Here is a 22,030-nt window from a genome sequence, read left to right as displayed (position 1 = left end):
AGACCGGGAGTGACATGTTTAGCCGCATGTTCTCCTTGAATTGCTGGCTGTCTGAGTGGTGTCCAAAAAATGAGGTGGGCTTCATTGATAATTGGCAAAGCTTCTGGGGAAAACCTGGTCTTGTTAGGAGAGACGGCATCCATCCCACTTTAGATGGAGCAGCTCTCATTTCTAGAAATCTGGCCAATTTTCTTGGATCCTCCAAACTGTGACTGTCTAGCGTTGGGACCAGGAGGCAGAGCTGTGGTCTTATACACCTCTCTGCAGCTTCTCTCCCCCTGCCATCCCCTCATTACCCCATCCCCATAGAGACGGTGCCTGCTTCCAGACCACCAATAACCAGCAAAAATCTATTTAAGCAAAAAAATTCAAAAAGAAAAAATAATATAGCACCTTCAACTGCACCACAGACTAAAACAGTTAAATGTGGTCTATTAAACATTAGGTCTCTCTCTTCTAAGTCCCTGTTGGTAAATGATATAATAATTGATCAACGTATTGATTTATTCTGCCTAACAGAAACCTGGTTACAGCAGGATGATATGTTAGTTTAAATGAGTCAACACCCCCGAGTCACACTAACTGTCAGAATGCTCGTAGTACGGGCTGGGGCGGAGGATTAGCAGCAATCTTCCATTCCAGCTTATTAATTAATCAAAAACCTAGACAGAGCTTTAATTCATTTGAAAGCTTGTCTCTTAGTCTTTTCCATCCAAATTGGAAGTCCCAAAAACCAGTTTTATTTGTTATTATCTATCGTCCACCTGGTCGTTACTGTGAGTTTCTCTGTGAATTTTCTGACCTTCTGTCTGACTTAGTGCTTAGCTCAGATAAGATACTTATAGTGGGCGATTTTAACATCCACACAGATGCTGAGAATGACAGCCTCAACACTGCATTTAATCTATTATTAGACTCTATTGGCTTTGCTCAAAAAGTAAATGAGTCCACCCACCACTTTAATCATATCTTAGATCTTGTTTTGACTTATGGTATGGAAATAGAAGACTTAACAGTATTCCCTGAAAACTCCCTTCTGTCTTATCATTTTTTAATAACATTTACATTTACCCTGATGGACTACCCTGCAGTGGGGAATAAGTTTCATTACACTAGAAGTCTTTCAGAAAGCGCTGTAACTAGGTTTAAGGATATGATTCCTTCTTTATGTTCTCTAATGTCATATACCAACACAGAGCAGAGTAGCTACCTAAACTCTGTAAGGGAGTTAGAGTATCTCGTCAATAGTTTTACATCCTCATTGAAGACAACTTTGGATGCTGTAGCTCCTCTGAAAAAGAGAGCTTTAAATCAGAAGTGTCTGACTCCGTGGTATAACTCACAAACTCGTAGCTTAAAGCAGATAACCCGTAAGTTGGAGAGGAAATGGCGTCTCACTAATTTAGAAGATCTTCACTTAGCCTGGAAAAAGAGTTTGTTGCTCTATAAAAAAGCCCTCCGTAAAGCTAGGACATCTTTCTACTCATCACTAATTGAAGAAAATAAGAACAACCCCAGGTTTCTTTTCAGCACTGTAGCCAGGCTGACAAAGAGTCAGAGCTCTATTGAGCTGAGTATTCCATTAACTTTAACTAGTAATGACTTCATGACTTTCTTTGCTAACAAAATTTTGACTATTAGAGAAAAAATTACTCATAACCATCCCAAAGATGTATCGTTATCTTTGGCTGCTTTCAGTGATGCCGGTATTTGGTTAGACTCTTTCTCTCCGATTGTTCTGTCTGAGTTATTTTCATTAGTTACTTCATCCAAACCATCAACATGTTTATTAGACCCCATTCCTGCCAGGCTGCTCAAGGAAGTCCTACCATTATTTAATGCTTCAATCTTAAATATGATCAACTTATCTTTGTTAGTTGGCTATGTACCACAGGCTTTTAAGGTGGCAGTAATTAAACCATTACTTAAAAAGCCATCACTTGACCCAGCTATTTTAGCTAATTATAGGCCAATCTCCAACCTTCCTTTTCTCTCAAAGATTCTTGAGAGGGTAGTTGTAAAACAGCTAACTGATCACCTGCAGAGGAATGGTCTATTTGAAGAGGTTCAGTCAGGTTTTAGAATTCATCATAGTACAGAAACAGCATTAGTGAAGGTTACAAATGATCTTCTTATGGCTTCGGACAGTGGACTTATCTCTGTGCTTGTTCTGTTGGACCTCAGTGCTGCTTTTGATACTGTTGACCATAAAATTTTATTACAGAGATTGGAGCATGTCATAGGTATTAAAGGCACTGCGCTGCGGTGGTTTGAATCATATTTGTCTAATAGATTACAGTTTGTTCATGTAAATGGGGAATCTTCTTCACAGACTAAAGTTAATTATGGAGTTCCACAAGGTTCTGTGCTAGGACCAATTTTATTCACTTTATACATGCTTCCCTTAGGCAGTATTATTAGACGGTATTGCTTAAATTTTCATTGTTACGCAGATGATACCCAGCTTTATCTATCCATGAAGCCAGAGGACACACACCAATTAGCTAAACTGCAGGATTGTCTTACAGACATAAAGACATGGATGACCTCTAATTTCCTGCTTTTAAACTCAGATAAAACTGAAGTTATTGTACTTGGCCCCACAAATCTTAGAAGCATGGTGTCTAACCAGATCTTTACTCTGGATGGCATTTCCCTGACCTCTAGTAATACTGTGAGAAATCTTGGAGTCATTTTTGATCAGGATATGTCATTCAAAGCGCATATTAAACAAATATGTAGGACTGCCTTTTTGAATTTACGCAATATCTCTAAAATCAGAAAGGTCTTGTCTCAGAGTGATGCTGAAAAACTAATTCATGCATTTATTTCCTCTAGGCTGGACTATTGTAATTCTTTATTATCAGGTTGTCCTAAAAGTTCCCTAAAAAGCCTTCAGTTAATTCAAAATGCTGCAGCTAGAGTACTGACGGGGACTAGCAGGAGAGAGCATATCTCACCCGTGTTGGCCTCTCTTCATTGGCTTCCTGTTAATTCTAAAATAGAATTTAAAATTCTTCTTCTTACTTATAAGGTTTTGAATAATCAGGTCCCATCTTATCTTAGGGACCTCGTAGTACCATATCACCCTAATAGAGCGCTTCGCTCTCAGACTGCAGGCTTACTTGTAGTTCCTAGGGTTTGTAAGAGTAGAATGGGAGGCAGAGCCTTCAGCTTTCAGGCTCCTCTCCTGTGGAACCAGCTCCCAATTCAGATCAGGGAGACAGATACCCTCTCTACTTTTAAGATTAGGCTTAAAACTTTCCTTTTCGCTAAGGCTTATAGTTAGGGCTGGATCGGGTGACCCTGGACTATCCCTTGGTTATGCTGCTTTAGACGTAGACTGTGGGGGGGTTCCCATGATGCACTGTTTCTTTCTCTTTTTGCTCTGTATGCATTACTCCGCATTTAATCATTAGTGATCGATCTCTGCCCCCCTCCACAGCATGTCTTTTTCCTGGTTCTTTCCCTCAGCCCCAACCAATCTCAGCAGAGGACTGCCCCTCCCTGGGCCTGGTTCTGCTGGGGGTTTCTTCCTGTTAGGAGGGGGTTTTTCCTTCCCACTGTTGCCAAGTGCTTGCCCACAGGGGGTCATTTTGACCGTTGGGGTTTTTCATAATTATTGTATGGCCTTGCCTTACAATATAAAGTGCCTTGGGGCAACTGTTTGTTGTGATTTGGCGCTATATAAAAAAAAAGTTGATTGATTGATTGATTGATATATATATATATATATTTTTTTTTTTTTAATTGGGCCTTAAGAATTCTGAACTAAACGGTTATCATACTATGTTCGACACTTTCATCAGGAAAAAGCAGTGTACAGGCATGATGTGTGTTTGCACAAACCTGGGACAAAATGACCCCCGTTCCCTGCTTTAGATGTTGTACTTTTTGTGAATCCAAGTCTAAAACGTTATAGCACGAGAACTGAAAGGCAGTGATTTGTTATTTGCGACTTATAAGTAAGCAGGGCTATTTTATTTGTTGCTGCAGCACTCTTACTGGTTTTTAACTAACAGAGACAGAAAACCTAATTTCATCCAAAAAGCAAAAGGTACAGTGGAGTGTTCATGAATTGCAATGGAGGACAGAGACCACCTGGGGACTCAGGACTTGGTGGCTCCGGTGTTCTTCAGGCCGTTGGTGGTGGAAGCGGTGTGGGCTCCGGCTCTTCGATCATCAGAGGTCTCCTATCTTCGAGCCTGCCCACAGTCCTCTTGTGTACAATTGGCACCCATTATTTCTGTTTGTATTCCGTTGTGTACTTTCACAACATTAAACTGTTACTCCTTTTCTTATCCATTGTCCGTTCATTTGCGCCCCCTGTTGTGGGTCCGTGTTACGACACTTTCCCAACAACAATAATGATCTTTAAGAAGAAAATAGACATATGAGGCAGTGATAGACATTTGTTTTTAAAAGTGATCTATTTTAGGGACATACCGTAATTGAGTCGGAACGCCCTCCACTCCATATATTTAAAGAAAATGTCTGATTTCATCACAAATAAAAAATAAACCACAAATAACTCACCCATTTTGTGCCAGACGGTCCCTGACCTGTTCTGCTTTGTATGCAACTCTTATACTGCAAACTCTCAAATTGAAGTTAATGTCATAACACCACTACCAGTGCACAATGATATGGAAGCGATGAGAAAAGCATTGAGAAAACTTTAGTTTTTGCTCTTTACAATGTGTTGGGGTCATGAAATGTATTTATTTTACAGTGGGCATTTAATCAACTTAAATAAAAATGTATTTAATTTAGGATGTGTTAATTAAATTGAATTTTTAAAAAATTATTTAATTTAGTTCATTTAATTTGGGTATTTCAATAAATCAACTTTCAATAAAAAAAATGGGGCTGACGGATGCTCGAGGGGGGTGTCATTCCAACGTGTGAATATGGTAAAATCCTAATATTTCATTTGACATATGTGCATGCTGTGTCTTTGATGAATACAAAGGAAATGAGGAATAATGTCAGGACAGGAAATCCTTGAAATTCCAATATGACAACTCACACATCAGTGGAATCAACAGAACAATCTCATGTTCCTTCATGTGAACATTCTTGAGTCAATTCTGATCAATTTGGTACCAGTTGTGGTGTCAAACATGGCATTGCCAGCATTTTGTATCCATCATCTGTTCAATTCAATTTCAATTTATTTTCATTTATATAGCGCCAAATCACAACAAAGTTGCCTCAAGGCGCTTCACATAAGTAAGGTCTAACCTTACCAACCCCAATAGCAAGCACACAGGCGACAGTGGTAAGGAAAAACTCCCTTTGATGATTTGAGGAAAAAACCTCAAGCAGACCAGACTCAAATAGGTGACCCTCTGTTTGGGCCATGCTACAGACACAATTGACAATACTAATATACAGGAAATTTTGGGAGTCCATGTTAGTGCACAGGACGGGAGCCGGGAGGCCTGCAGAAGAAAACACCCACTCCCACCTCTGGATCGAGCCTCACCTCCAACTGAGAAAAAAAAACAGAATCAGCCAATAATTTGTCAGCATTAAGCATCAAGAAAAAAATAAGAAATACTAAAGTGATTGCCGGCCACCAGCCCTAAGCTTCACTAAAAGACCCAGACTGTAGATAAAGTTGAGGCCGTGGCCCACTCCGTTTCCTAATAAAATTAATTTAAAAGGGTAGAAAGCATAGTACCATACTATGCCAGTATGCCAGCCACACAAAAGGGAAAATAAGTGTGGGGTTGAAAGTCTTTACAGAATCTGACTTTTAATGATGCAGGGAGATCATTCCACAGAACAGGGGCATGATAAGAGAAAGCTCTGTGACCCACAAACTTTTTATTCACCCAAGGGACACAAAGTAATCCTGCACCCTGAGAATGCAGAGCCCAGGCCGGTACATAGGGTTAAATTAGGTCAGCCAAGTAGGGAGTTGCTAGTCTGAATAATTTTATAAGCTAGTAACAGAACCTTAAAATCTGATCTCACAGAGACAGGAAGCCATTGAAGAGATGCCAAAATGGGTGAAAGGTGGTCAAACTTTCTGCTTCGTGTCAAAAGTCTGGCAGCAGTATTTTGAACCAATTGGAGACCTCTAATGCAGGACTGTGGTAAACCAGAAAATAGAACATTGCAGTAGTCCAATCTAGAAGAAACAAATGCACGAATCAGGATCTCAGCATCAGCCATAGACAGGATGGGACGAATCTTTGCTATATTTCGCAGGTGGAAGAAAGCAGTCCTTGTAATATCTCTAATGTGGAGGTCAAGATCAAAATTTACACCAAGGTTCCTCACTTTGTCATTATCTGGTCAAATTGATGCCGATGTCTCACTGGACCAAAACCATCATTTCAGTCTTGTCAGAGTTTAAAAGCAGGAAATTGCTAGACATCCAGCTTTTCATTGATACAAGGCAATCTTCTACAGATTTTATGTGGATGAGATTACCAGCAGTTATCAACATGTACAACTCACTGAGTATCATCAGCATAGCAATGAAAAGTAATCCCAAAACACTGCAATATGTGCCCAAGGAGTGCTATATAAAGGGAGAAGAGCAGACGGCCTAAGACGGACCCCTGTGGAACCCCAAATTTCATGTCACTAAGGTTAGAGGTTGTGTTGTTGTACAAAACACAGTGAGAACAACTGGTTAGGTATGATGTCACCACCGTTTCCAGAATTGTAGAACAAAATGATAGATTTGATATCAGCCAATACTGTTTCAATATACTAGGGTCAAGATTAGATTTCTTAAGTTATGGTTTAATCACTGCAGATTTGAAACAGGAAGAGATCCAGAGGTTAATAACTGATTAATAATTTCCACCACAGTCGGCCCAAGAGTGGGCCACAGGTCCTTAAACAGTTTTGTTGGTATAGGATCAAATACACAGGTTGTGCTTTTTGCAGACACATTACAAGTTTCCTCAGCACACCCAGAGAAATACTATCAAATTCTGTAAATCTAGGTAATACCTCAGTGATGACACCCACCTCAATAGCAGAGTGTAGTGGTTGGGTTAAGGCATGCTGGGATATGTTTAACTTAATGTCGTCTATTTTCTTCTCAAAGTTATCTAAGAAATCTTGTGCTGTAAAAGGTGGTTGTCCATGAATAAGTGTTGCCACCGTGTCGAACAAGAACTTCGAGTTATGCTTGTTTTTGTTGATCAAATCAGAGTAATGGGCCCGCTTTGTAGCCAGTGGTGCATGCTTACAGTCTAAGATAGCATCACACCAGGTGAGATGGAAAACTTCTAGTTTGAACTATGCCATTTTAGTTCTAGACATCATCTGCCTTGTTTCATTCCCTTTGGACAGATTACACCAAACTGAAAGTCTTGCATTAAGCAGTGGAGGTGCACTGATATTATGATGATTTCCGGTTCCGGTTGAGTGAACGCTGGCGCGTTTTGGCTGCCGCTGCTCAGTGGGTTTAATGCTTAAATGCTTAAATGTACATTTTCTGGACATTGAAAGTATGATTTATGTGTGGGCTATCAACCCATCTATTCATCACGCTTAGTATGTAAAACTGTCACTGGAGTAAGCATGCAACTGAGTGATTAGCTTACCTGCTACCAGAAGCCATCTCCTGCTGCAACCCAGCCTAGCTATGTGGATCTGCTATGTGTGGCTCGTACTTTGCTGGTTCATCCTGTCTGTTATCCACCAGACATCAGCACTTTTTCAATATACAGCCACTGAGTTCAAACTCCATTTTAATCCACGATTCACCAGCGCCTGCTCTGCTTCCAACACCCGGACATCCTTTACCTGCCCCGGTGGAGAAGCACATACTGGGGCTCACGGGGACACTTCCAGTATGACAATTCCAGTTCAGTAAAGTAATTTTGGTCCACCGCACGCCAAATGCTGAAGAACACCGGACGCCACGCTAATCCAACTGTGCTGACCTGCGTCCCGTGGCCGGCTAACGCAGCACCCAGTCTCAGAAGCACTACGATCAACATTGGCCTCTTAAACATCCGCTCTCTCACGAGTAAGGGCCATCTCGTCCAAGATCTCCTAACGGACCGTAAGTTCAACATCTTGTGCCTGACTGAGACCTGGCAACAGCCAAATGACTTCTCTGCTCTCAATGATGCTACTCCAGCGGGGTTTGTTTACCTCACTGAACCTCGAGGGACCGGCACAGGGGATGGTCTCGCGATGATCTACCGGGAGACCTGGAGGGTGGCGCTTGTGAGTGTGCCTGCCTGTCACTCATTCGAGGTCACCGTCTGCCAGCTTTCTGGACCTGTTCCCACCATCATTGCAACTCTGTACCGACCGCCAAAACCAAACAAGGATTTTATCACTGACATCTCTGCCTTTCTCACCCACTTATCCACACTCTCACCTAGTATCATATTACTGGGTGACTTCAATATTCATATGGACAATGCTATTAACTCTCTCACAAAAGACTTTACATCCTGTTTGGACAGTTTGTCAACTTTCCCACACACAACAAAGGTCATATTCTTGATTTAACCTGCTGCTCAGGACTTGCTCCTATGGACTGTAAAGCTGCTCAACTCCCTTTCACTGACCATCTGCTCCTGTCATTCAGTATCACATTGTCTTTTTCAAAATCCAACCCTCCACATACAATTTATTTCCGTAACATTAAGGATATTAACTTGGACAATTTAAATTCTCACATTAATAACATCCCCAGTGCTGATAGTCTTTCTACAACAGATGAGTTTCTTACACACTACAACACCCATCTCCATAACATTCTTAACACTTTGGCTCCACTCAAAACCCGCTCAGTCTCTTTCACGCACACTGCACCTTGGTTCACCCCCACTCTCAGCCAGTTAAAAACTAAAGGCCGTCAGCTGGAAAGACTTTATCGCAAAACTGAACTCACCATTCATAAGGAAATGTACTCAGCCCATTTCATCCACTACAAGGATTCCATATCTATAGCTAAATCCAAATACTACTCTGGTTTAATCTGTGCAAATGAAGGAAATCCTAGAGCACTTTTTTCACTCCTCTCACACATCACAAAACCCCCGGACTTACTACCATTTCATTATATTGTACTGACTTTTGCAATACCCTGGCTTCATTTTTCACCACGAAAATCCAACACATCCACCAGCAACTCTCCTTTCTGCTCCAAACCCACCCCTCCCATGTCCTCCTGCCCTGTCCCATCTATTCTCTACATTTACCCTCCCTACAGTCAACCAAATCTCCACACTTATTCAAAAATCTAAATCTTCTTCCTGTCAACTTGACCCACTCCCCACTGTCCTTGTTAAAGCTTCTCTTCCTGTGTTGTCCCCTTTCATCACTACCATAATCCATGCCTCCCTCACCTCTGGAACTATACCACCTTCACTCAAGACTGCCGCTGTTACGCCTGTCCTTAAAAAACCTGGTTCCGATCTGTCTGACCGCAATAATTTTCGCCCCATTTCAAATCTTCCTTTCATCTCAAAACTTCTTGAAAAATCTGTTGCCGCTCAACTACAAACCTACCTTTCCTCCAATAACTTTTATGAAAAATTTAAATCTGGCTTCTGTTCCCTCCATAGTACTGAAACTGTTCTTCTTAAAATTACCAATGACCTGCTCCTTTCTGCTGACTCTGGTTCACTATCCATCCTCCTTCTGCTAGATCTCAGTTCAGCCTTTGACACCATCTCACACCCCATCCTTCTGGACCGTCTTGCCTCCATTGGCATTACTGGCACACCCCTTACCTGGTTCCATTCTTACCTCTCAGACCGCACTCAGTTTATCCAGCTAAAATCTTTCACCTCACACCCCTTTCCCCTCACTTCTGGTGTTCCTCAGGGTTCTGTCCTAGGCCCCCTCCTGTTCATTATCTACTTACTCCCCCTTGGTCACATCTTCAGAAAGCATCAAATAAATTTCCACTGCTACGCGGATGACACCCAGCACTATATTTCCAGTAAACCTAACACCACTCTTCCACTATCATCCCTAACCAACTGCCTCTCTGAAATCAACTCCTGGTTTACCTCAAACCTCCTTAAATTAAACAGCAATAAAACTGAATTCCTACTCACCGGCACCAAATCCACCCTTAACAAAACCCAACCATTCTCCATTTTCACTAACGCCGTCCCCATCTCCCCTTCCCCTCAGGTAAAGAGTCTGGGTGTCATCCTCGACAGCTCCCTCTCCTTCACCTCACATATAAATAACACTGTCCGCTCCGCTTACCTTCACCTCCGAAACATCCACCGCCTTCGTCCCTTCCTCAGTCCTCACTCCACCGCTGTCCTCATCCACAGTCTCGTCACCTCCCGTCTGGACTACTGTAATTCCCTCCTGTTTGGTCTCCCCCACAAAACTATTGATAAACTTCAACTGGTCCAGAATTCTACCGCCCGCATCATCACACACACACCCTCCATAAATCACATCACCCTGGGTCTCCAGCAGCTTCACTGGCTCCCCATCTCACACCGCATCCACTACAAACTTCTGCTCCTTACATTTAAAGCCATCCACAACCTCGCTCCCCCGTACTTGACTGATCTCATCCACATCAACTCAATTGCCCGTTCCCTCCGCTCCCTCCCCCCAGCTTTCCGTCCCCCCACCCGTCTTGTCACTGTGGGGAGCAGGGCATTCAGCCGCTCTGCTCCCCAGCTCTGGAACTCTCTCCCCCCAGACCTCCGCAATACCATTTCACTCATTGACTTCGAATCAAAACTCAAAACTCATTTGTTTAGACAAGCCTACTCACTACAACCATAACTGCTGTGTCCTGTTTAATTTTAATCTTAACTGTTTTTAACTTTGTTTTAATGTCATTTTATATTGTTGTTGTTATGTTGTATTGTTGTAAGGCAACCTTGAGTGCCCAGAAAGGCGCCTAGCAAATAAAATGTATTATTATTATTATTATTATTATTAATTAGCATCTTTTACTTAAGAAGTAGTGCATGAATGGTTGAAATAATAAATAAATAAATAAATAAATAAAAGAAACTGCAGGTATAGTGGGGCAAAAAAAAGTATTCAGTCAGCCCCTGATTGTGCAAGTTCTCCTACTTAGAAAGATGAGAGAAGTTTGTAATTTTCATCATAGGTACACAGGTACAGGTTTTTTTTGGTGGAAAATAAGTGGTCAATAACAAAAGTTCAACTCAATACTTTGTAACATAATCTTTGTTGGCAATGACAGAGGTCAAACATTTCCTGTAAGTCTTCAACAGGTTTGCACACACTGTAGCTGGTATTTTGGCCCATTCCTCCATGCAGATCTCCTCTAGAGCAGTGATCTTTTGGGGCTGTCACTGGGCAACACAGACTTTCAACTCCCTCCACAAATTTTCTATGGGGTTGAGGTCTGGAGACTGGCTTGGCCACTCCAGGGCCTTGAAATGCTTTTTACGCAGCCACTCCTTCGTTGCCCAAGCGGTGTGTTTGGGATCATTGTCATGCTGGAACACCCAGCCACATTGCATCTTCAATGCTCTCACTGATGGAAGGAGGTTCTGGCTTAAAATCTCACGATACATAGCCACGTTCATTCTTCCCTTAACACTGATCAGTCGTCCTGTCCCCTTTGCAGAAAAACAGCCCCAAAGCATGATGTTTCCACCCCCATGCTTCACAGTAGGTATAGTGTTCTTGGAATGCAACTCAGCATTCGTCTTCCTCCAAACATGACGAGTTGAGTTTTTACCAGAAAGTTCTATTTTGGTTTCATCTGACCACATGATATTCTCCCAATCCTCTTCTGGACATATGCTCTCTGGCAAACTTCAGATGGACCTGGACATGTACTGGCCTAAGCAGGGGGACACGCCTGGCACTGCAGGATTTGAGTCCCTCTCTGCGTAGTGTGTAGCCTTTGTTACTTTGGTCCCAGCTCTCTGCAGGTCATTCATCAGGTCACTCTGTGTAGTTCTGGGATTTTTGTTCACCGTTCTCATGATCATTTTGACCCCACGGGATGACATCTTGCGTGGAGCCCCAGATCGAGGGAGATTATCAATGGTCTTGTAGGTCTTCCATTTTCTTACAATTGCTCCCACAGTTGATTTATTCACACCAACCTGCTTGACTATTGTAGATTCACTCTTCCCAGCCTGGTGCAGGTCTACAATTTTCTTCCTGGTGTCCTTCGACAGCTCTTTGGTCTTGGCCATGGTTGAGTTTGGAGTCTGACTGTTTGAGGCTGTGGATAGGTGTCTTTAATACAGCTAACAAGTTCCAACAGATGCCATTAATACAGGTAACAGGTGGAGGACAGAAGAGCTTCTTAAAAGAGAAGTTACAGGTCTGTGAGAGCCAGAAATGTTTGTGGGTGACCAAATACTTATTTTCCACCATAATTTACAAATAAATTCTTTAAAAATCCTACAATGTGATTTTCTGGATTATTTTTTCTCATTTTGTCTCACATAGTTGAAGTGTACCTATGTTGAAAATTACAGACCTCTCTCATCTTTCTAAGTAGGAGAACTTGCACAATCAGGGGCTGACTAAATACCTTTTTACCCCACTGTATTAGGTGTAGGAATAGAGTTGAGCCGTCTTAGTTTTATCATCATATTAATATTTACAATCACTATGTTATGTAGTTCCACTGATACTGGTATGGGAAGTCAGACTTCTCAGCTCATCATTGAGCCTAAGATAACGGTTCTACAACCCCTAGCAAAAATTATGGAATCACCGGCCTCGGAGGATGTTCATTCAGTTGTTTAATTTTGTAGAAAAAGAAGCAGATCACAGATGACACAAAACTAAAGTCATTTCAAATGCAACTTTTTGGCTTTAAGAAACACTATAAGAAATCAGGAAAAAAATTGTGGCAGTCAGTAACGGTTACTTTTTTAGACCAAGCAGAGGGAAAAAAATATGGAATCACTCAATTCTGAGGAAAAAATTATGGAATCATGAAAACCAAAAGAACGCTCCAGCACATCACTATGAGTGACAAACAGTACTCTTCATCAATCTGGCTCCAACTTTCTCTGATTGCTGTTGCCAGATCAGCTTTGCAGGTTGGAGCCTTGTCATGGACCATTTTCTTCAACTTCCACCAAAGATTTTCAATTGGATTAAGATCCGGACTATTTGCAGGCCATGACATTGACCCTATGTGTCTTTTTGCAAGGAATGTTTTCACAGTTTTTGCTCTATGGCAAGATGCATTATCATCTTGAGAAATGATTTCATCATCCCCAAACATCCTTTCAATAGATGGGATAAGAAAAGTGTCCAAAATATCAATGTAAACTGCATTTATTGATGATGTAATGACAGCCATCTCCCCAGTGCCTTTACCTGACATGCAGCCCCATATCATCAATGACTGTGGAAATATACATGTTCTCTTCAGGCAGTCATCTTTATAAATCGCATTGGAACGGCACCAAACAAAAGTTCCAGCATCATCACCTTGCCCAATGCAGATTCAAGATTCATCACTGAATATGACTTTCATCCAGTCATCCACAGTCCACGATTGCTTTTCCTTAGCCCATTGTAACCTTGTTTTTTTCTGTTTAGGTGTTAATGATGGCTTTCGTTTAGCTTTTCTGTATGTAAATCCCATTTCCTTTAGGCGGTTTCTTACAGTTTGGTCACAGACGTTGACTCCAGTTTCCTCCCATTCGTTCCTCATTTTTTTCTTGTGCATTTTCAATTTTTGAGACATATTGCTTTAAGTTTTCTGTCTTAACGCTTTGATGTCTTCCTTGGTCTACCAGTATGTTTGCCTTTAACAACTTTCCCATGTTTGTATTTGGTCCAGAGTTTAGACACAGCTGACTGTGAACAATCAACATCTTTTGCAACATTGCGTGATGATTTACCCTCTTTTAAGAGTTTGATAATCCTCTCCTTTGTTTCAATTGACATCTCTCGTGTTGGATCCATGATTCATGTCAGTCCACTTGGTGCAACAGCTCTCCAAGGTGCGATCGCTCCTTTTTAGATGCAGACTAACGAGCAGATCTGATTTGATGCAGGTGTTAGTTTTGGGGATGAAAATTTACAGGGTGATTCCATAATTTATTCCTCAGAATTGAGTGAGTCCATATTTTTTTCCCTCTGCTTGGTCTAAAAAAGTAACCGTTACTGACTGCCACAATTTTTTTTTTCCTGATTTCTTATAGTGTTTCTTAAAGCCAGAAAGTTGCCATTTGAAATTACTTTAGTTTTGTGTCATGTCTGTAATCTGCTTTTTTTCTACAAAATTAAACAACTGAATGAACATCCTCCAAGGCCGGTGATTCCACAATTATTGCCAGGGGTTGTAAATGCAGTGCCACTTTATAAGAAGTTACTCAAGTTTGTTTTACAACTGTACATTGTAAGCGAGTCCACATTATTTGTTTATTGGTGTCATAGGAACTTGTCGCAAGGAGTGCTGATAACCCTGGAAAGAAAGTGTTTGTTGGGTGCTCACTCAGCACTTTTCCGCCAGGAAAAGAAAATGTCACATGGGCTCTGTTGCAATGTCAAATGTTGTAGAGATTATCTGCCTTTTTTCACATTTTATCCCTTTCAGAAATGCTTTCTATTTATTAGGGACAAATACGGATCACCTTTTACATAACACGTTACACATTTTATTCACATATAACACCAAAACAGAATATTCCAAGATGACACAGGGCTGTCAGCCCAAATGTGAAAAAAGTATACTGTATTTTCCAGACTATAAGTCCCCCTTTTTTAACTTGTTTGGCTAGTGATACAACATATAATGTGAAACAACTTTCTATCAAAAGATAGCAATGTACGAGGTCTCTTAGAAAAGTAACGGACCTTTTTATTTTATGCAAAAAATATATGGATTTGATTCATATGTTTTTACGTCAGCCAAGCTTGAACCTTCGTGCGCATGTGTGAGTTTTTTTCACGCCTGTCGGTTGCGTCATTCGCCTGTGGGCAGGCTTTGAGTGAGCACTGGTCCACCCCTCTCGTCGTTTTTTCATTGCGAGGAAATGGCGGAATGATTTGGGCTTTGTTCCATCAGAATTTTTTCAGAAACTGTTAGAAACAGGCAGCTGGAAACCATTCGGAAAATTCACATGGCTTTCAGTGAAAATTTTATGGGCTTCACAGAGATTAAGGAGTGTTACTACCGCTTTAAGGACGGCCCACAATGGCGCACGGCGCACCGTGCTCTGAGCCGCAATCAACTGGCAGAAACCACCACATAATTTCTAAATGGATGGCTGTGTGGATCCGGGACCGTCGTGTGCAATTTCTCTGGTTATCACAAGAGCTGGACATCAGCCATTTTCCGGCAGATTTCACTTTTAACAAGAGATTTTGTCATGGAAAGCCGCACGGAGGCTTCGCGTGTCACGACGGATTCGCTGATGGAGCGAGACAAAGAACGCCTCCGTTTTGGAGTGTCAGAGGACAAGTTGGGACATGCCCAGCTCTCCACAATTTCTCTTATACTCACTCAACTGGTAAGCCACTGAAAGCCGAGATAGGCATGTCCCAACTTGTCCTCTGACGCTCCAAAACGGAGGCGTTCTTTGTCTCACTCCATCAGTGGCTCCGTCATGATGCGCGAAGCCTCCGCGTGGCTTTTCATGACAAAATCTCTTGTTAAAAGTGAAATCTGCCGGAAAATGGCTGATGTCCAGCTCTTGTGATAACCAGAGAAATTGCACACGACGGTCCCGGATCCATACAGCCATCCGTTTAGAAATGATCTGGTGGTTTCTGCCTGTCGATCGCGGCTCAGAGTGCGGCGCACTGTGCGCCATTGTGGGCCATCCTTAAAGCGGTAGTAACACTCCTTAATCTCTGTGAAGCCCATAAAATTTTCACCGAAAGCCATGTGAATTTTCCGAATGGTTTACAGCTGCCTATCTAAATAAGGTACTGTGTGATCCACATGCCAGCGCAAACCATGGTGGTGATAACACACCATTAAGCTGGGTGCTAACTTCCATAACACAAGAAGAAGATGTGAATGTGGACATGCTGGGTTTTAGAGAACAAGCAAAAATAATAAATTATGCTCTCAGACTGAAGAACCATGCTCCTGAATAAAGAGAAAGAATAAGCTTCATACAGTCTTTGATAAATAGAGGGATTAACTTTCATACTACACAACACTCAACTTGTTTACACTTTGTGGACAGCCAGAGGACAATAGGGAGGGTGGCTAGCAAGAAAAAGGTGCACTGATTTAGGTGCTTCTTGACATTTTTGTCTTTTCAGTGGCAACAAGAAGCAGTTCTTGGTGCTTTGTACAAAAACATTAACTAGCCCATTTGCTTCTGCTCACTAAAATGGTATTTGCATTTCTGTTACTGTATTTATATTTCACTATAACTCAAACACAAACACCATTCTAGATTTACACAGAATTTTATGTATATAGTCAATAATTAAGACACTGAGATAAAGTAACAGAAGGTAAAAATATAATGCAGCACTATATGGTAAATATGGAGTGATTACCAGCACAGTCCAAGTCTGCATAGGACCCAAGTCAGTGATCTGTGTAATCATTTATATTCAAGACAACAGCAGAAGAATGAAAATCCTTTGGTACTGTATGATACACACAAAGATGTGAATCCTCTGTTGAACCCAACTCACCGCCTGCATACATGATGGCCAGCATGATGGAGGAAATCCATGCTACATCACTGGAGCTGATGAGAAGGTCACTTTGAATCTCATTGAAGAAAACCGATAGGATTTTGGGTGTAGAGTAGGCGAAACCAATGGAAATGTGGGCACCAAACACCACCATCCAACCCCATCCTCCATCAGGAGGTTTTGAGCTGACAGGCGAATGGGACATTTTTCCTGTTAAAATAAATAAATAAATAAAATAAAATGAAATAATATCTGTTGGTCAAAGAACAACAAACAAAACATACAGGAATTCAACTCCAAAAAGTGGACTAAAGTGTCTGCTGTACAGATGTCAGACTGTCATCAAGGGTCTAAAATTGGAGAAACATGAAGTTATGGAATGTCTTTAAAAAAACTGTAAACACATGAGGGTTGGCATGACACTAGAATTTGAAAATCAACACCAACACCATTTTCGATACCACAGTGGGATGACAAAAAAATGAGAGGCTTTTTCTTTTACTGATATGCATATGTCACGGATATGAATGAGCAAAGCTCGTCAGCATCTTACTGTGTCATTTCGGTCCTTCAGACTTTATTTTGAGTAGATGCTTCAGGGGACCATTAGCATGGCAAAAACCTTTCAGCTTCTGGGGAGCTTCCCCCCCCCCAGGACTCCCCCATCTTTTTCAGCATTTTTCTTTATTTGCCTCTCACATGCCTGGAAAAGCTCCTCGCCATCTAACCATGTCCTTTAGGTCCTTCAGAGGTTTTTTTTTTTTTCAGTAAAATGGTTCTTGGGAGCATGAGCATGACTAAAACCTTTCAGCTTCTGGGGGGCTCCACCCCCGCCCAGACCCCCCGCCTTTTAAGCATTTTCCTTATTTGCCTTTCAGCTTCTGGAGGGGCTCTGACCCCCATATTCCCCACATTTTAAAGCATTTTTCTTTTTTTGCTTTTCAGCTGGCTCCCCTAATTACAGCCCTCTTAACCCCCTGCCACTTTAAGCATTTTTATATAGATGTAAATGTAAATTAATAATCAAAGTTTTCAGCTAGTTGACAGTAGGGCTGTACAATATGGCCAAATTATCATATCTCAATACTGTCATATAAATTGTCATGTAAATGTCACTTATATACATGCTGTCCATATTCCTGAGCCGCTTAGGTGGGTAGGGAGAGTTCCCATAGGATAAATAAGCTTTTCAACCTACCATCCATGGTTCTCAAGACCAGGCACCTAAGTGGCTCTACTCTTTTTTTTTTTTAAAGATATTTAGGTGTACCTTAGTAAACACTAGTAGAGTTCCAGATTTGGAATGTATAATAGAAGATATAACTTACTGAATTTTCATATCAATATGATATACGATATGACTATGATTTGACACAAAGTGCAGCAACAGTGAAAATTAAACATTCTTAAAGTAGACCTGCATTGAAATAAATGCAGTCAGATCTTTGGACCAAAAAATGACTTATATTTACACATAAGATCCTTCTGAATGTAGTAAAGTAAATCTGCAAGCCCAGATCTGTCATTCAACGGAGAAATCTTCATTTAAAAATGACAAATTTACAGCTAAAATTTTGCCCTTCGCAAAACTGTCATCACATCCGGGACGCTGCCGAGACGTCAGGGAAAAGACCCTCTCCCAGTATGCATTGCGCGCGCCATCTGTAATTTGTGGATTTACGTCAGTTTGCATCTGTACCTTTTTCTTGTCTTATACGGAAGGATCTACTTTTTTTAAAACTTCATATTGTCTTGCGGCACGTTTGGTATTTACATATTTCTTTTATTTGTGCTTGAAAATTATTTTGGGGGACTTTTTCATACGCCCATTTGATTGAGTGGTATCGCATTGAAAATCTACTGTCTTTCGCCTCCGGTACCGTCGCGGGGTACGGAGGCGAGACCCGCAAAGAATCCAAGTCATTAAAAAGATATAAACCTCTCTCAGCCGATTACCGAGACGTGCGGCGCTGCGGAAAGTCTGTCCTTGCAGCAACAGGCATCACCGGCCGCTGCGCATCAAAACAGCGAGCGTATTCTCTGGACTTGTGCCAAGTTGGCTGCACCTCCATTCAGTACACAGAGAGGCGATGCCAGCTGCACAGCAGACACGGGGGCGGTGTGAGTGGCCCGCTTCAGCGGTTACCGAGCACGACTCGGTAAGCGCAGCGGAGGCAGAGAGCGAGGCGTCGGGGAAGAACGGCACCCGCTGTCGATGTCGCTCGCCGCTGATCTGAGCATGCAGAGCTGTATCTCACATTCATTGCAGTTTACTTTTGGATGCTGAAACCAGGATGTGTATAACAGTAACATTACTAAGAGATAAAATTAATTTCAATGCGGGATCGGACTGAAGGCGCGAGCGCGCCGTCTTCTGCCGAACGTCACTGCAATGACCCGGATGTACAAACAGTTTTCGCTGAAGGCCAAATTTTAGCTGCAAATTTGTCATTTTTAAACGAAGATTTCTCCACTGAATTACAAATTTGGGCTTGCAGATTTACTTTACTGCATTCATAAGGGTCTTATAAATACATATCAGCTATTTCTTTCTGAGATCTGACCACATTTATTTCAGTGCAGGTCTACTTTTAACAAAACAGTAATAATACCACACTCATTTTGTACTCATCATAAGCTTAGGATACTGTGCCCTCCAAAAGTATTGGAACACTTGGAATTTCACATATTTTAATTTGTTTATGCCATTTTAAATACAAGAAATACAAAAAAATAAAGAATAAAAATTTCTAAAATGATCTTCCTCAAACTGAAACTGAAAGCAAAGCTCTAAAACTTGATAAAACCTGGAAATAATAATATGTTTTATTGCCAGTTTTCTTCAGACAAGAAAGGGGATGGAAACATGAACATTTCCAAGTCACTGAATATGTCTTGGACTTTATTTACATCAATTATGAAGAAATACAAACGTTTCTTTCACCAAAACATCAAATCTAGGCTTTCATCTCAAATGTATTTTCTGTCAAATTGTAGATGAACTTTCAGGAAGCTGGATTTTCTATTTTTAATAAATTTATATCAAGTTGTAGCGATTTGCTTTCAGTTTGAGTTAAGGAAGATAATTTTAGAAAAAATGTATTTGAAATGAAATAAACAAACTAAAATGTGTGAAATACCAAGTGTTTCAGTACTTTTGAGGGCAACTGAGAAAAACTGAGGAGCAGTGTTACGTATGTTGGTTTTGCCTTGCCTCCACGTCTCAGATCCGCCCAGCTGATCAGCAGCACCTGCCAGCTGATGCCTACCTGGGAGTATAAAAGTCCAGTGTGCCACATGCCCAAGAAGCATCTGGGTTTTCTTTTGCTGCAGCATGTTTTTAACTTTTTTGTTGTATTTTCTTTTTATGTTTTGTTAATAAAGTGTTATACTTTTGAGCACCTTCCACTCGCACCTTTTCTTTTCTCTTTTTTTTTTGTATTTGTCAGTTGCGTTGCCAGTGCCCTAGACTGTGGCATGTAACAGATTTGGGGGCTCGTCCGACATTGCCATCAGGTTGGATTGGATCGGGGGCTGGTTTGTACGGCATTTTTCTGTCTGTGTGTGTGTGCGCGCTCCGGTGTGGGCATTTTTGTGCTTTTGTGGCTTTGTTTTTTTGTTGTGAATCCCAGTTTAGAATAGGGGGGTGTCCAGCTTGGTGGATTTTTGTTCACCATTCCGTCGGGCGCCCGTTTTTTGTTTTAGTTTGTTATTTTCGGGGCGAATCCTGGGCGGTGTGTATTCACTGGCGGGGGCTTTGGCCTCGAGCCCAGCAAGCTCCAGAAGATAGATTAGGGTTTTTTTTTTCTTCTCCTTTTTTCTGGGATTCTTTTATAATTGTGTGGGCTGCTGAGTGGTTATAGTGTACTGTTTCTGTCTTTTGTGCTTTTGTGTGAGTGGAGCGCGGGTGTGCGTAATTGGCGTGATTGGATGACTTCGTGGCTTTGCGCGCAGCGTTTTGTGAGTCGGATGTGTGCGTAATCAGCTGTGAGTGGGATCAGCTGTGTGGTGATTAGCTGTGGAGACGGTTTGGTGAGTGATGGCTACGTTTAACTTGGAGGAGTTTGTGGCTCAACTGTCAATTTCTGTGTTTAACGCCTGTAGAAAGTGTGATTTACTTGAAATCGCCCAGCATTATGATGTTCCCGTCTCCTCTGGTTTACGTATGAGTGAGGTGAAGGAAGCTGTGCTGCCTGTGCTGGTGAACAGAGACGTTTTTGTTTTGTCGGCGGGTGATGAACCCGTGGGTGTTGAAGTGACTGCGGGGGGAGCAGTGGTGTCCCCGGTGTGTCTTGGTCAAAAGAGTGCACCGCTGCTGCAGGTGAGCTCAGGCGCGGGTGTATCTGAGGTGAAGGACAAGTTTAGCCCTTCTCCTGGGGGAGTTGGTGCAGAAACCTCTGCTCGTGATGTGCGGGTGGACGTGCGCATGGCACGTCTTAAAGTTGAAAGAGAGGAAAAAGACCGAGAGTTTCAGCTCAGACGTGAACTGGAGTTACAGCACATCGAGGTAGAAGCTGCCACCACTAGAGAGGTGGAGTTGAGAAAGTTGGAGGCAGAGTCGGTTTTTAAAATGCGGCAGCTGGAGCTGCAGGTTCGGGGTGTGGTTATGGAACCTCCCCCGGTCAGTCCGCATGATGCGTTTGATGTCACTAAAAACATTCTGCTTGTTCCAGTTTTCCGTGACGGTGAAGTGGAGTCGTATTTTGGGGCTTTTGAGCGCATTGCAATCGCATTACACTGGCCTCGGGATGTGTGGGCTATTTTACTGCAATGTAAACTGAGCGGTAAAGCGTTAGAGGCGTGTGCATCATTGTCTGTCTCAGAGAGCCTAAATTATGATAAACTGAAGGGCGCTATTCTTCGCGCATATGAGTTGGTCCCAGAGGCGTACCGACAGCGTTTTAGGGGGCTAAGGAAATCTTCTACCCAAAGTTTTGTGGATTTTGCCCGTGAAAAGAGCTTGTTATTTGACAGGTGGTGTTCCGCCAGTAAAGTGTCCACTTATGCGTCACTGCGTGAGTTGCTTTTGATTGAAGACTTTAAAAACTCTCTGCCTGAGCGTATTATCATTTATCTTAATGAACAGAAAGTAACTACGCTCCAGCAGGCTGCGGTTTTGGCAGATGAGTTTGCGCTTACGCACAAAGCAACTTTTACACGCGATTCTGTTTTTAAACCAGTTGACAAGCCACCACAAACTCATTTTTCGGTCAGTGCCAGGCCTGAAAAGCAAATGCAGTGTTTTTATTGCCATAAAATTGGTCAGCTTGTGGCTGATTGTGATGTCCTAAAACGGAAGCAACAATTTGTGCCAAAACCTAAAGGTGTGGGTTTAACTAAAACTGTGCTTCCGGCTGTAATGCGGTCTATTTGCGCGCCCGTTGTTACTCCTGATGAGTGTTTTAAGCCTTTTATTTTGAGGCGTTTGTTTCTGTACCAG

At 41.9% G+C, this 22,030-nt stretch overlaps 1 protein-coding gene across 1 annotated transcript in view; it reads right to left on the bottom strand.

Moving 5' to 3' along the window:
- LOC117507327 (monocarboxylate transporter 2-like) overlaps positions 1–22,030 on the bottom strand; it is a 93,813-nt gene that overhangs the window by 55,668 nt on the left and 16,115 nt on the right. The window contains 1 exon segment of the mRNA XM_034167171.1: positions 16,584–16,800. Within this exon segment, the coding sequence (XP_034023062.1) occupies positions 16,584–16,795 (212 nt within the window). The 5' untranslated portion in view covers positions 16,796–16,800.

This window comes from Thalassophryne amazonica, chromosome 3 (assembly GCF_902500255.1).
Source record: "Thalassophryne amazonica chromosome 3, fThaAma1.1, whole genome shotgun sequence".
Lineage (NCBI taxonomy): Eukaryota > Metazoa > Chordata > Actinopteri > Batrachoidiformes > Batrachoididae > Thalassophryne > Thalassophryne amazonica.
Note: the sequence above shows the minus strand (reverse complement) of the source record. Positions and strands in the feature narration are given on the sequence as shown.